Source organism: the organism of the source record quoted next, unplaced genomic scaffold, assembly GCF_019419815.1.
Source record: "Pyrus x bretschneideri cultivar Hongxiangsu unplaced genomic scaffold, Pyrus_bretschneideri_v1 Contig10, whole genome shotgun sequence".
Taxonomy (NCBI): Eukaryota; Viridiplantae; Streptophyta; class Magnoliopsida; order Rosales; family Rosaceae; genus Pyrus; species Pyrus x bretschneideri.
This window is the reverse complement of record NW_025999391.1, coordinates 8,446,518-8,463,038: the sequence shown is the minus strand read 5'-3', so window position 1 is coordinate 8,463,038 and position 16,521 is coordinate 8,446,518. Positions and strand designations below refer to the sequence as shown.

General features: G+C 40.6%; 1 protein-coding gene across 1 annotated transcript; it reads left to right on the top strand.

The window, feature by feature from the left end:
• The first annotated feature begins 551 nt into the window (after positions 1 to 551).
• On the top strand, positions 552 to 12,980 carry LOC125480554 (mediator of RNA polymerase II transcription subunit 25-like). The gene is made up of 3 exons (XM_048591510.1): positions 552 to 668; positions 735 to 1,484; positions 12,477 to 12,980. The coding sequence occupies exons 1-3, from the start codon at positions 552 to 554 to the stop codon at positions 12,978 to 12,980; spliced, it is 1,371 nt and encodes a 456-aa protein (XP_048447467.1).
• The last annotated feature ends 3,541 nt before the right edge of the window (positions 12,981 to 16,521 follow it).

Sequence of the window (16,521 nt, the reverse complement as noted above, 5' to 3'; positions counted from 1 at the left end):
TAGGGTTTTAGAAAATAAACCCTAGCGTATTGAAATTAAATTAAAGTTAATTCAAAGGCTGCTAGAATTAGGGAAAAATCAGAAATTAAAGGGGAAAGATTAAAATGGTGCGGCTAGGGCCTTGGTTTTGTGTCCTAAAGCGCCTACAAGGACTTCAAAGTGGCTAGAAAATACGGACGTTTAAGATTAGGAAAGGTTACCAAAACGGGAAACTTAGGGTCAACTTTCCTAAAATAGGAAGCCTTGTTTGAGTAGGATTCTTCGTTTTGGTAAGAATTCATCGTTGGCGTAGGAATTCGTCGTTTCTTCAAGTCTTCAACTCATTCATTCCTCTTTCGCTCCAAAAGACTCCAATTTGCATCTTCTTGCACACTTTGGCCTTATAATCTGAAAATACACAAAAGTGGCCTTAAACACTGAAATAGCTAAGGAAACACAACATAAATGCACGAGAACAAGCTAATTAAGTCGCATGAATATGCTCCTATCAAGCTATTGCTACTGCTATCCAGGCAGCTATCCGCCCTCCCCAGAGGACTCCTCTGGAAACTATGTACAATCTGAAATTGGATAAGTTCTACGGTCACGAGGGGCACGAGGCCGCGGAGCGTTGGTTGGAGCATATTGAGAAGACTTTCCGAGTGTTGAACAATCAGGGGAATCTCCCTGTTGAGAGATGGGTCGAGACGACTTCATGGTTTCTGGGTACGGAGTCTGCATCCTGGTGGGAGCAGGAGCTTCGTAGTTTGACTTCAGCCGAGAAGACGGACTGGAATGTTTTCATTAGGCTATTTAAGAGGAGATTCGTGCCCCCAGAGTATATTGATCGCAAGAAACAGGAATTCATTGAATTGAAACAGCGGAAGATGTCTGCGAACGAGTATTATCGGAAGTTTACCGACTTATCTCGCTACCACCCTGAGATTGCTAGTAACCCAGCGGAGATGCTTCGCCGTTTTCGTATCAGCACTAAGAAGAAGTGGCGTTCGATGTCGACCTCCACTCATTGTGATACTTATCAGGAGTTCTACGAGGTTTTGCTGAGAGTCGAGGACTCTGAGAATATGACGAGTGAGAGTGATGAGAATGAGAAGAGTGGTAATCAGAAGAAGGACGACAAAGGTAAAGGTCAGGCATCGCTCGGGCCTCGTCAGACTCAAAACTTTAAGAGGGGTGGTAACAGCTCTAGTTCTTCTAGTGGTGGTTTCAGTGCCACGGGTCAGGGACGAGGAGGTAGATTTACTGGAGGCTTTCGAGGCCAGAGACAGGGGGACGGTGGTCGAGGTAGGGCCCCACTTTGCCGAAGGTGTAATAATCGGCACACTGGCGAGTGTAGGCGGGGCAGTAGTGGTTGTTTCACTTGCGGGCAGATTGGGCATCGAGCCGCGCAATGTCCCCAGAGTCAACAGCAGAGACCGCAGCAGACTTTCCTGCCACCACCTGTCCCTATCCAGCAGATTCAAGGTCCTAGTGGTTACGGACAGGCAGGTCGAGGTGGTGCCTACCACTACCAGGGTGATGCTGTCCCCTATGCCCCGGGACAGTATCAGTATCCTCAGGACCCCTACTCCCAGGGTGGTTACCCTCAGTATTCGGGCGGCTATATGCCGTATCCTCCCGCTCCAGCCGGTAGTTCTCAATGGTATCAGGGAGGACCGGTTCAGCCAGGAGAGATTGCTACTAGCAGTGCAGGGTCTTCGAGACAGACCGGTCAGCCCAGTCAGGGGCGTGGTACGCAAGGTCGTGGTGCTCAGGCGAGCAGAGGTCGTGGCGGACGGCAGCAGGGCCAGGGGCGTATACACAACATTTCTCTGCAGGATGCTCAGAACAACCCGGATCTGATTATGGGTACGTTAAATATTCTTGGTTATTTTGCTAGAGTCTTAATTGATTGTGGAGCTACACATTCTGTGATTTCTCATACATTTGCTCAAGTGACGCAACCTCGCCCCACACCTCTAGGGTATGATTTAGAGTTCGCTATGCCTAGAGGGGAGAGATGTATTGTGGATCGTGTGTACCCAGGGTGTCCAGTGATAGTTGAGGGCGTGGTTATGCCCGCTGATCTTATCCCGTTAGATATTGTTGATTTCGATGTGATTTTGGGCGCGGATTGGTTGCACCCCAATCGTGCCAATATTGATTGTTACGGGAAGATAGTTACATTTCGTCGTCCTGGACTACCCGTGGTTACCTTTGTTGGTGAGCAGAGTGGGGTGAGACATGGTGTTATTTCGGCATTGCAAGCGAAAAAGTTGTTGACTAAGGGTTGTCAGGGGTACTTAGCCCATGTGGTGTTGGATGAGGCTCCTCCTTGTAGTGTTGAGGACGTGAGGGTTGTCCGACACTTTCCAGATGTTTTCCCCGAGGATTTGCCTGGGTTGCCACCAGATCGAGATTTGGAGTTCACTATCGAGTTGCTTCCAGGTACTAATCCTATTTCTTTGACTCCTTATCGTATGGCACCTGCTGAATTAAGGGAATTGAAGGTGCAGCTGCAGGAACTAGTGGATAAGGGTTTTATTCAGCCTAGTACTTCGCCTTGGGGTGCTCCAGTATTGTTTGTGAGGAAGAAAGACGGAACTTTGAGGCTGTGTATCGATTACAGGCAATTGAATCGGGTGACGATTAAAAATCGTTATCCGTTGCCTCGTATCGATGATTTGTTCGATCAGCTTAGAGGTGCTTGTGTGTTCTCTAAGATTGACTTGAGGTCTGGGTACTATCAGCTGAAGATTAATAGGGATGACGTTCCTAAGACGGCGTTCAGGACTCGTTACGGTCATTACGAGTTTCTGGTTATGCCATTTGGGTTAACGAATGCACCAGTAGCTTTTATGGATTTAATGAACCGGGTGTTCCAGCCTTACTTGGATAGGTTTGTGATTGTTTTTATCGATGATATTTTGGCTAAACCAAGTAGCGTTTCTGGGGCATGTTATTTCTGCTCAGGGTATTCTGGTTGACCCTCAGAAGGTTGCGGCGGTGGAGAATTGGGAGCAACCGCGAACCGTCACCGAGGTGAGAAGTTTCCTTGGCTTGGCGGGGTATTATCGGAGATTTGTTAAGGATTTCTCGGTGATTGCCTTACCATTGACGAGACTAACGAGGAAAGATGTTAAATTCGAGTGGGATGATAGGTGTGAACAGAGTTTCCAGCAGTTGAAGCGTTGTCTCACTCAAGCACCTGTTCTGGCACTCCCGGACGATAGTGGTGATTTCGAGGTTTATAGCGATGCTTCCTTGAATGGTCTGGGATGTGTGTTGATGCAGCATGGTAGGGTGATTGCTTATGCTTCACGTCAGTTAAAACCCCATGAGTTGAATTACCCTACTCATGATTTGGAGTTGGCCGTTATCATTTTTGCGTTGAAATTGTGGAGACACTACCTTTATGGCGAGAAGTGTAGGATCTTTACTGATCATAAAAGTCTCCAATATCTTTTTACTCAGAAGGAACTTAATCTTCATCAGCGGAGGTGGATGGAGTTGCTCAGCGATTACGACTGCACGATTGATTATCACCCTGGTCGTGCGAATGTAGTTGCTGATGCACTTAGTCGGAAGTCTCAGGGCCGCATTAATGCGTTGTATGCAAGCCGTATTCCCCTTTTGGCGGACTTGCGTGCTACAGGAGTGAGGTTAGAAGCAGAAGATCGAGATGTGGCTTTACTTGCTAATTTTCAAGTTAGGGCTATCTTAGTTGATCGGGTGCTGGCAGCCCAAGCAGTCGATGAGCAGACTCAAGAATTAATCCAAGCTCGAGAACAAGGTAGGAGGAGAGACCTCAGGGTACGTGAATCGGATGGCATGTTGATGCAAGAAGGAAGAATGTTCGTGCCGAATGTTGTGGATTTAAAGAAGGAAATTCTGGATGAAGCACATATCTCGGCTTACGCCATGCATCCAGGAGCTACTAAAATGTATCATACCATTCGACCATTTTATTATTGGCTGGGTATGAAGAGGGAGATAGCCGAGTATGTGAGTAGGTGTGCCATTTGTCAGCAGGTTAAGGCAGAAAGGAAGAAGCCATTTGGATTGTTGCAGCAGGTGTGCCATTTATCACCATGGATTTTATGTACAAGCTCCCGCGTACACATAACGGTTTTGACGGCATTTGGGTGATCGTTGATCGGCTCACTAAGTCCGCACATTTTATTCCAGTGAGAGAGAAGTATTCTTTGAGTCGATTAGCGGAGTTGTTCATCTCGAAGGTAGTGAAGTACCATGGTGTTCCGGTGAGTATTGTCTCGGATCGTGATCCACGGTTCACATCTAAGTTTTGGGTGGCTTTCCAGGAAGCTTTGGGTACGAGACTACTCTACAGCACGGCGTATCATCCTCAGACAGACGGACAATCTGAGAGGACTATTCAGACGTTGGAGGATATGCTGCGAACTTCGGTGTTGCAATTTGGTGATGCTTGGCACCAGCGGTTGGATTTGACGGAATTTGCCTATAATAATAGTTTTCATTCGAGTATTGGCATGGCGCCGTTTGAGGCATTGTATGGTAGAGCTTGTCGCACACCGTTGTGTTGGTCAGAAGTCGGAGAAAGAGTTTTAGTGGGTCCGGAGATTGTTGAGGAGACTACTCAGAACGTTCAGGTAATCAAGACTAATTTGAAAGCAGCACAGGATAGACAGAAAAGCTTAGCGGATCGGCATGCTACGGACAGAGTGTACGAGGTCGAAGATTGGGTATTTTTGAAACTTTCACCGTGGAGAGGTGTAGTGAGGTTCGGGAAGAAAGGCAAGTTAAGTCCACGGTACATCGGACCATACATGGTCGTGGAGCGAGTTGGTGAGGTAGCTTACAGGTTGGAGTTACCTCCGGAGCTAGCCAGAGTGCATAACGTTTTTCACGTGTCTATGCTCCGACATTATGTTGCTGATCCATCTCATGTGATACCTCCTCAACCGTTAGAAATTAATCCAGACTTGACGTATGACGAGGAACCGGTGACGATCATCGATTGGAAAGAAAAGGTTCTGAGGAACAAGACGGTGAATTTAGTGAAGGTTTTGTGGAGGAACCATTCAGTCGAGGAAGCGACGTGGGAGACAGAAGATCGGATGAGGGATTTGTATCCTAGATTGTTCTTTGGCTACTAGGGGGGTTTTCGGTTGTTTTGAATTTCGGGATGAAATTCTAATAAGGTGGGTAGGTTGTGACATCCCGTCCCGGAAATATCGAAACGCACATGTGAATTTACGACTTTGCCCCTAGTTCGTTTTTGTCACGTTGTGGATTGTTTTGTGAGGTGTGGACCTGTGTTGGGCCACACACCCACACTATCTCACTTTCCCTCACCCTCTGTCTCTTTCTTTCTCTCTCTCTCCCCCCGAGTCCATTATTCTTCTTCTTCCTCAAACAAACGTACGGACACACACACACACCCACCCTAAAACGTCACAGATCGAGGGATCCAAGACCACCATCGTGCTTGTGAGGCTGAGAGGAGTCCAATGGTACCATCTTCAGGTAAGAACTTCGACGTTTTCACGTCGAAATCGCCATGTCCGTTTTAGCTACTGTTCATGCAAACTCATTCTAGCTTGTTTTTGGACTTTTGAAGCTTGTAGTTGTGTTTGTGAGGTTCCCAGGAGCTTGGGAGTGCTTCGTTGGACAAGTTTGGACGTCGGAAAAGCTTGGTTCGAAGTTGGCCGAGTTTTGGAAACTTGGACAGGTATTTTCTCGTAGTTTTAGGCCTTAAAACTTGTAGGATCGTGTTCTACTAGTCCTAAGGGTTAAAATGGTGCAAAAATCTTGAAAAACGGTTGAAAAACGAGCGAGAAAACCTAAGTTGCAGGTTTTCCGGCGACGGCGCCGGCGAGGGGGTTGGCCGGAGAAGACAGGGGAATATTCCGTTAGGGTTTAACGGAATATTCCTAACGGACGTTGACGGCGTCAGTTAGGGTTAACGGAATATTCCGTCAGTGCAGGGGAATATTCCGTAAGCGTGCATGGCACGTGGCCGCGCGTGGGGGCGCGTGGGTCCGTGTCTGTGCTGGCGCGTGGGGGCGCGTGCGGGGTCCAAAAATTATTTTTAAAATATGGTTGTGATCGTGAGGTTGTGTAGATCACGTTGGTATATTCATTTGTCCATTTTGAGCAATGTATGAGAAGTTATTTTGAACGGACGATTATGTGCTTTAAAGTTAACGTTTTTATAGTTAATTCGCATATAGGTGACACGTATCCCGAGGACGAGCGTGCACATTCGAGGCAGGGGGGCTACGACCCTTCTACATACCAGTGAGTGGGCTTTTGTTTTCCGTTTATACCTATATACATGTTATTTCCCAGAAATTAGTATAAATGCTTCGTTTTACGCCATTATTTTTATATGATTGATGGTTATGCATGATTAGTGGCATATACGTTTAAGTACATATCCATTTATGATTGCGTTATATATGTTGGTGCTGTGGAGGCGTAGGTAAGTAGCCAGGTAAGCATTATTTAACGATTGCATTAAATAACGATTAGAGATGCTTAGAGAGCTCATAACCTGCACCCCCGGTGTTAGTGCTCCCGCCCTGAGTAGGGCGCAGTCCTTCACGTGTCGTTCACCTCCCGCACCATATGCTCAGCTTGAATCCAAGTTAGGTGCACAGTCCTGTCGTACAGACCACTATAGGTGGTTCCGACTCGTAGGTGACCCGCGATTATTCGCACAGCCTTCACGTGATCGTAGCACTAGAGCGTTCATATGTATTACACCCAGGCCTGTTGTACAGACCACCATAGGTGGTTCCGACACGTAGGCAGGTTTAGTGATTGAGTTGTGATTTGAGCTCTCGATTCAGCCGTACAGGTCACTTAGGGGACTCCGGCTGTCAGATGTTATGATATCGATGTGATTTATACCTGAGCTCTTGCATGTTGTTATGAAGTTTTGAGATGGCATACCTTTGAGCATGACTTGGCATATCTATGTATATATGTTTATTTCTGGGAAGTATACAGGTTTTACGGCGAGGGGTTATAATATGTTTTATGAAATGGTTTTCTAAGAGATTTGTTTTGCCCACTCACGCTTTTGTTTTTGCGCCCCTCCAGGTTCTAGTAGCTTAGCGGGTTTGGTGGTTTTCCCGGAGGACGTCCCGGCATTTTGACAGATACTCACCTACGTAGGGTCACCTTCGGGTGTACTTTTGTTGTATTGTTTCTTTTGGACTGCTGTAGGCCTTAGGCTCTGAATTCAGTGTCTTAATTACGCTAGCACATATTCTATCACACTTTATTTGGTAGTTTTTAAATTATTCGCACTTTTATATTACTGTTTTTAGCTTCCGCACTGTGCACATGGCTACGTCACTTCCACGTGACGGCCAGCATGCCCTGATCTCGGTTGGGGTGTGTCAAATAGTGTTCATGAAATTACATCATAATAACCCGTATTATTCTGTGAAATTGATCAAAATAACCCCCAATATTTATGAGATGTAACAAAATAAACACTATTTCTGGATCTAGACCAATATAACCCACATTGTGTATGAAATATCCCACACTATTTAGATAGAAAGGGAGCAAAATCGAACAGTAATTCTAGAATTAAAGCAAATAACATTTACTAGTGAAATTGATAAGAAAAAAAATATATATAACCCCCAATATTTATGAGATATAACAAAATAAACACTATTTATTGATCTAGAACAATATAACCAACAATAATTATGGATTTGAACAAAAATAACACAAAATATTGGTTGAACTATGCCAAAGTTATACATGAAATTGAAGAAAAGTAGGAAACACGCAGAATTTTAGTTTCGGAAAAAATTGAGTAGTTATCAAACTGTAGTATGAAGAAAATTAATCATTTTGTAGTGTTTTCTAAGTAAGAATTGATAGGTCTATAGAATCACGAACATACAAACATACATATTACTGTATTCTCGAAGTGAGAATTTAACAAGCATTTGAGTTTAGTACCTCTTGTTCATCTAGAATTTGTTGTTCTTCTGAGGTTTTGATTGCAGATTATTCTACCATTGATGTGTAGATTCTTGTTGAAATTTGGAATTGAAGTTGAAATTGGATTTTACGGAATGGATTTTTGTTTATGGAATTCAAATTTGGTTCTATTTCTACTTTGTAGGAGTGGTTGGTGTATCATTAATGGCGGTGGAGGTGCTGATAGAATGTTTTAACCGTTTTTTTTGTAACGGGTCTAGGTTAGGCTCCATTAGGGGCAATTTTGGAATAACAATTTTTTATGTGGGTTGGGCTTTTAATTGAACTAGTGTTTTCAGTTTTTGTATGGTCTGATGTATTGATAATTTGTCCTTATGGTTAAAACTTAAGCCTTTTTATTAAATAATAGTTTAGGATGATTTTTGTTTGCTCACGGTAATTGTGGCCTCTCGGGTGTCACATTTTATTCGATCTTGAGTACCAGAGTTGTTCTAAAATGACTTGACTCGCTCACCGTAAAATCTATATTTAGTGGTGAGGTGAGGACCATTGCCTGTTGAGGACTTCCGACTTGGATTACTAGTTTCTCATTCACCTGCGAACAACTATAGGGATAGATAAAGGTGGGATACCAAAGAGAGATCGTACTTTTCAAAGTTTATCTTTCAGCTTTCACCACTCGAACACTTCCTTAAGAAAGATTGGAATGAATTCTGATTAGGGAAGCCGGCACGCACTGGGGACAGCTAACAACGTGTAGTGACTGTACCACTCTCTTTGACTCACATCGGGCACTCCACTATCATGATTTAAGGAAGTAGGCTAGCTAGTGCTATCTATATATATATATATATATATATATATATATATTGAGTTCTGTAAGCTTTTAAGTAAATACAAGGTGCTCCACTTATAGAATATTAAGTAATTAATTTGTGAAGAAGGAAGGTTAGCTTAAAAGAAGTCATTCATTGGCGAGGAAGATTGGTCTCTTAATTATTACAATATCGGGGAACCCCATTATATATTTTATTCCGTCAAGATATGTTTGCAAGTGAAATAATTGTCTCTTCAACACAGCCACATCCCTTTTCGGAAGATAGTTAAGTCTCTCCGTCTTTTGTTCTATTCTCAAGTCCCTGAACTTATGAAATCTCATTTCTGTAGTATAGCAATTCGTTAACATACCACCGAGCCCTTTTTTATTAACATAATGACACAAGCCTATATTGCAGCCCGTGCTACTGAATTAGTTGCTTTATTTTTTGTACCAACAATTAAGTTTTCCCCTACTTGCTGCATTAAAAATTAAATCACAAGCTTCTGATAAAAACCGAGCAATTCTAGTAAGATTTGTAATATGAATGGCTTTACACTTTGCAGAGATATAAGGTGCCATTCTAGGATTCCATTTCCAAGTACCATGACCAAAATGAACTTATGCTTCCATCATCTCCTCCAAATTGATGTTCCAATATCTTCTTGTCATTTCTCCCCACACTTCTTTTCTTCTCATAACTTTCAAGAACTCATATATACTAAGACCAAAGTCTTATCCATTTATAGATGGAACTTCAACACAAGCTAGGTCTAGAGGGAAATTATGAGCATTATGTTCATGTACAAAAGTAACACGACGAAAATGGAAAGAAAACGAAACGGACAATCTTTTTTTTTTTTTTTGTATTATATTTTTTTTATTGTATCATGGTTAAATGAACATTAGCTCAATCCCTTTTCGTTAACGGACCCTACAAAAACCAAGATAAAAAACCAAGATACTTATTTTGTGTATTGTACTATATGAATATCTTAATTCCCAACCTTTGCTATGTATGTAACATATTCTACCAACACCTATCTTTTAATTTTACTGAACAAAAGAATCTCATAGGTTTTAATACAGATGTAAATATATATTAGGCTTAAAGACCAATTGTAAATATATATTAGGCTTAAAGATTAAAAAATAAAAAAATAAGTTGTTTTAATACAGATGTAAATATATATTAGGTTTCAATAACTACGTTGAGATATTGTCCTTCTTGGATAAAGACCAATTGGAACCTGGGTGTGCGATTTTGGGGATGAGATTTTTTGCAAAATGTGGAGGTGAAAAGGGTGGAGGAGAGAGAAGGGAGGGGAGGTGAAAAGGACGGAGGTGGGTCGGGTATAGAGGATTGGGTGGGTGCAGAGGAGAGAAAGGAGGGAGGGGGTCGTGGGGGTGAGGAGCAGCCCAGAAAAAAAAAATATTTGTTTTGGAGCCGGATAGCTAGGGCTAGAAGAGGGGAAACAATTTATTTTTTTATTTTTTAATCTTTTAATATTTACGTGGGCTCATAAAGACACATGGCATCCAATTATTGTCAACGTGGGTGCCAGGTCATCAGTTAACAGAGGTTTTGACGGAAAACTTAACGGATGTATAAAAGTATCCTATAATTAAAACTTTAGGTGACACACCTCGATTGAGATCAGGGCATGCTGGCCGTCACGTGGAAGTGACGTAACCATATGCACAGTGCGAAAGCTAAGAAAATAGTAATGCAAATAGTACGAATAAATAAAAACTAGCATACATAAGGTAATAGAACAAGTGCTAGCGTAAGTGAGACACGAGTTCAGGGCAATAAGCCTAAAGCAGTCCAAAAGAAAACGACGCAATAAAAGTACACCCGAAGGTGGTCCTACGCTGGTGATCCTCTGTCAGATATGCCGGAAAAGCCCTCTGGGAAACCACCAAATGTGCTAGCCAACTAGAACCTGGAGGGGCGCAAAACAAAAGCGTGAGTGGGCAAAAACAAAGCTTTTCAAAAACCAATTTAATAAATAAGTTCTAACCCCTCGCTGTAAAACCTGTATACTTCCCAGAAAATAGTATATATATATCCTGCTCGAAAAACGTGCCATGTGATATGCCTCTAAGTATTATGCAATTGCTCAAGAGTATGCCATACCAAGACCTCAAATAAAATGTAAGTGCTCAGGTAATATCACATCCAAATCATATAAATTGTTAGCCGGAGTCACCTAACGTGACCTGTACGGCTGAATCTAGAGCTCAAATCTCAATCACACTATCTATACCTGCACACGAGTCGGAACCACCTAAAGTGGTCTGTACGACAGGCCTGGGTGTAATATAAGTACGCTCTAGTGCTACGATCACGTGAAAACGAAGGCATTCTTACCTGAAATGAGTATGGTGAGACTCCTACAAGCCTCACGAGTCTGAATATGTGCTTGGATTCTCCAATCTGTGGAGGTTCGATGGGTGTGTGGGTGTGTCCGTACGTTTCAAAGGAAAATGGGAAGGGAATGGGGACTCGGGACAGTGTGCAGGAAACAGGAGGAAAGGTTGTGGTGTGTGGGAAAGTGTGTGGCCTACAACATGCCAACCAAACTCAAAAACAACCAATAAACATAAAGAAATCGAACTAGGGGCAATTTTGTCTTTTCACACGTACGTTGTAATATTTCTGGGATGGGCTGTCACATTAGGTATCAAACTGGGACGAAAAAACTTTATATACTAAATGTTGAAAATCAAGAAACTTCAGAGTAATAAACTGATATTAAACTTATTCATTAAGATATTTCACATGTGTTAATTAAAATTTCCAGCATCGCCCGAGCTGATTTGCTGGTTTCCTTAACTCAAGAAGTTTAGGCTTTTGTTTCTTCATTTCCCTTCTGAAATAATTGGAGGGAGGTGGGAAAGACAGAGAAAAGAAGAGATACTTTTGGTCAAATTGGCCTAAAGGACACAATTTTTAACTTTCTTTTTCAGAAAACACGTAACTTTTTGACTTTTTTTCCATACAGGACTGTTAAACTTTTTGACTATCAAGAAAAGCAACCTTGTTTGGACGTCCACAAATTTTAAGCGACATCCCAATGTAATGACATGATGTGAAACATGAATTCTTAAATCTATGGAGTGACTGGGATTATTTAGTTGATATAAAACCGAACCGATTCAAACTATGCTTATTCTTGAGCTAAATGAAAATAGTTCAAAATGAAAATAGTCACCCAAAATAGAGTGCTCAAGGCTTGAAAAAGAGAAATTATATGGTCCGACAACCAAATCATGGTGTCATTGCAGACTAAGACTCAAACAAACCTCATACCCAGCTTTCTTTGATTTTGAGACCCATATTTACACCAATAATCCCACCCTTTCTTTCACATTTACTCCAATCAAATTTCCCTAACACGAATCTCTCCTTGAAACGCATAATACCTCTGCACATCAAGAGAAAAAGCATCACCTAAAAGCGGTTTCGAATTTTGTTACATTCCCCTCTAATTTGAAAAGGGTTTATCTTGGGTTTTGGCCCCCTAAACATTCCCATAGATTCCTCCCTCCTTTTCCCATATCTCTTTTTTTCATCTCTCACAAACCAATCAATCCCATTATTTATTCACATACCTCCGCACACACACACCCAACAACGCCCCCGCCCACTTTTTACTAGTCTCTTCTAAACCCTAGATATCTTTTCATCTCTTGGATTCAAAAAACTTGACACAAACTACAGCTTTCACCTATGGAGCAGCTGCAACCACCACCCATGGCAATGACGCAGCAAGCCTACACTACCCATTCGGGTCACGGGTCGGTGGGACCCGTTATTGCAGTGGTTGCAGTGATCACCATTCTCGGAGTCATTGCGGTCATGATTGGTAGGCTCTGCTCCGGTCATCGGATCATGGGCCATGGGCGACACTACAACTTCGAATCATGGGTGGAGACAAAATGTTCTTCGTGTCTTGACGGCAGAATCGACCCTTCTCCACCGCCTCCACCACCGGTCACTGTCTCCGGCGAGGATGTCGCCCTGGCAGAGAGGGCAGACGCATCGCAAGAAATAAAGGAAGAAGAAGAAGAAAAAGAAGAACCCCAACAACATCAGCAGCAGCAACATCAACAACAACATCCCCCGCAGCAGGAACAACATCGACGACAACATCAGCAGCGGCAACAACATCAACAGCAACAGCAACAACACAATTCCCAAGCAGCAAGTAGTAGTGAGTCTTAATTATTGACAAAAAAAAAAATGAATTAGGAAGGAGCTGCTTAATTTATTCTTGAGTTGGGATGCGTTAAAATTTTTATTTGGTAGTGAATTTTCCTTATCCGACGTCTAATTATATGTTTAGTTGGGCTTTTTTCCTTTCAAATTTTTATTATATTTCTTGCCTTTACCATATTTTGGTGGGATGTATTCCATGATGGTTCATGACTCATGATAACATGAGGCAATCAAATTGAAATCGGTGGGGCATTTATTTTATTTTTTATGTATGGATCTTTAACTCTGTTAAATATATATCTTTGACAAGCAGTGGACAGTTACAGCATTCCCCCTTAAATCTAGAGAGCTGTTATTCCAAACCCAATATTTTATCTTTCTATTCATCTTTTTATGAATTTTTTAATTACAAATGTGTTAATTTGTAAAATGATTAATAAGGACCTTAGTTACCCCTTTTTGCATTACTTTTTATTTTTATAAAAAATAAAAAAGAAAAGTTTGGGCGTGATAACTTTTACGCCATGTTTAGATGTCCCTTAAACCCTCGCTCATCCTTCCCATCTTCTTTCATTCAGAGAAAGCAAAAATAATGAACTTAGAAGATGATGTTTCTATGGAAGAAGTAGATGATTATATTTCCGTCGAAGAGGTAAAAGATAATTTTATATGGGTTATCTTGATTTGTCGACATCGTATAATTGAAGCATAGCTCTGTGACTTTCTCTCTCTCTCTCTCTCTCTATATATATTAAGGGTTATTTTAGGAATAATAGTAGGTGGGAAAATAACATTTTAATTTTTTAACTTTTTATAGTGGGTGTAAATATAACGTGGGTGGGAAAATAAGACAATGGGATAGGTCTATCAGCTCTCTAAATCTATTGTGTTCCGGTTTTAAACCTTCTCCCACCCCTTAAAGTCATTTAGAATAAAAATATCCCTTTTATTAAAAAATTATATAGTTTTAATATTATTTTTTTCCCCACCATGGTTATGAATATGAAGATAATGGAATAGTGGTGAAAAATAGAAAAATTTATAAATCTGAATTATGGATACGTTTTAAATAGTTTGAGCTTTGGTTGATCATTCTATATTTGGATATCTTTCATTATTTTTTTTAATACATTTGATATCATCTATACTAAATGATGAGGAGTGGCAAGTAGCCCCCTACCACAATGGTGGAAGAGGAGTGTTCCCTTGCAATACGGCATGTGTTGGAACCCTGTCGGCTTCTTAATATAACATCTAATCTAACAAATCTATCGTTTGGAAAAAAACAATTATAAAAAATAAAAAATAAAAGAAAAATAAAAAGAAGAAGAAGAAGAAGGACTAGGAGTGGGGCTAAACTTCAAATTGAGCTAGCCATAATAATTTGGTTCGAATTCGCTTTTGGCGAGAATTGAATATAAGACCTCTCACAGCATCTTCAAAAGAGTAAAAAAGTTTACATCAGCAATAACGGTTAAAAAAAAAAGACAATATTAATATTTTCCAATTGAAATATCAATTCCTATGTGGCACGATGTGGATTATTAAATACCTTTTGGCGAGAATTAAATCTAAGACCTCTCACAGCATCTTCAAAAGAGTAAAAAGGTTTACATCAGCAATAACGGTTTAAAAAAAAAAGAAGACAATATTAATATTTTCTAATTGAAATATCAATTCCTATGTGGCACGATGTGGATTATTAAATACCAATACCAAATTTGGCAGCAACTTAAAGTCTATTTTTGGTAATTATTAAATGCTTTTTGTCATTTTTATTAATATTTCTTGCTTTAAAAATACTTATTACAATTATGAAAAATAAATAATGTAATAATTAATAGTTTAAATTTGACATATCAGGTGGAGAACAAAATAAAGAAAATCAAAAATCTAAATGCAACGTAAGCCTTCAAATTTAATATTTAAGTTTAAAATTTGACATTTCATTTAGAGATAATATCATGCTCTCATCCTTATTCTTGGCTTCTTGTGATGTGGTCCATGACTTTATATTAAGGGTTCATTTCAATACCCCTTGCATTTTTAGATTTCATATTTTTGAAAGCTAAAAAACTAAAAAATTGAAAATCCATTTAGTAAACACTTTTAGTTTTTAGTATAAAAAATAAAAACTGAAAACCAAGTTTCTAAAAGACATGAGGCACTAGTCGGGCGGCAAGTTGGGGCCTAGCACCTAGGCGGGCTAGATGGATTTAAGTAAATTTATTGTATTTCGTGTAAATAAGTGTTTGTTTATACTTAAAAATATATATAAATTCATCATAAACTACAAAATAGAATGACATATATATTAGGAAGTATTGGAACAATGAAAACATGGGGAGCAAGCATATAATGTGTGTTCATTTAGTATTTAACAAGTCTCTTACAATTTATTGAAAAAAAATAAAACGAAAAATGGAAGTTATCTATTTTCTATCTAAGTGAGTTGCAACCAAGGCGAGTCTGGGCAGATGCCTAGGTAGTCTAGACGGGCACCTCAGCAGATCTAGGCACCCTTTCTCAAATTTCAAATACTTAATCATTAATCGGGACAGTGGCTAGCCGCCTAGCGATACCTAGAACAGTGTTGAAAACTCATAGCCAAATTTTATATACTAAAAAAAGTAGTTTTCACTTTTTATTTTTTAGTTTTTAATTCTCCTTTTTTTTAAAATTAAAAATTGAAAGTAGTTACCAACGAATTTTCAGTTTTTAATGCAAGTAAAAATTAATAACATATGTGTGACATCCCACATCGCCCAAGGGAGTGGTCCTTATATGTATATTTTCATCTCTACCTAGCACAAGGCCTTTTGGGAGCTCACTGGCTTCGGGTTCCGTTGGAACTCCGAAGTTAAGCGAGTAGCGCATGAGAGCACTCCCATGATGGGTGACCCACTGGGAAGTTCTCGTGTGAGTTCCCAAAAACAAAACCGTGAGGGTGTGCTAGTGACCCAAAGCGGACAATATCGTGTTACGGTGGAGTCGGGCCCGGGAAATGGTCCCGCCCGGGCCGGGATGTGACAATATGTTTATCAGAATACTCTTAAAATAATTAACATTTTTTTAATCATATAGCACAACTAGGATTTGGGGTTTATGTCAGTTTTGGTCTTTTCTGTCAAAAGTAAAGGAGTGTTAATGCTCAAATTTAGGAGGTTAACAAAGACCAATGTGGTCAGCCCAAGATGGGCTCGGGATTGAAATAATAAGAACTTAACAACGGGACTTAAGTGGTTTACCCTTAATACTGGGCTATGTCAATTGTGGTGCTAAGATATATTGAATAAAGGTTACACTAGGCGCTCAATATAATCTAGTCTCTCTTTTTATTTAGACCCGTTATAAGGAATATTTGTCCTTCTTATATAGGCTCTCATTGAGCCTCAAGAGTCTAGAATCGAGTTTTCCACTGCATTTGCATTTGATGAACCAAGCACGTTGGCATGACCTACTAGATGCCCTTCCATTTTTTAGTCAACACGTGGTGACAAAGTGACACTCGTTCATATCCACTTGCATATTTTCTTTGGTTAACACG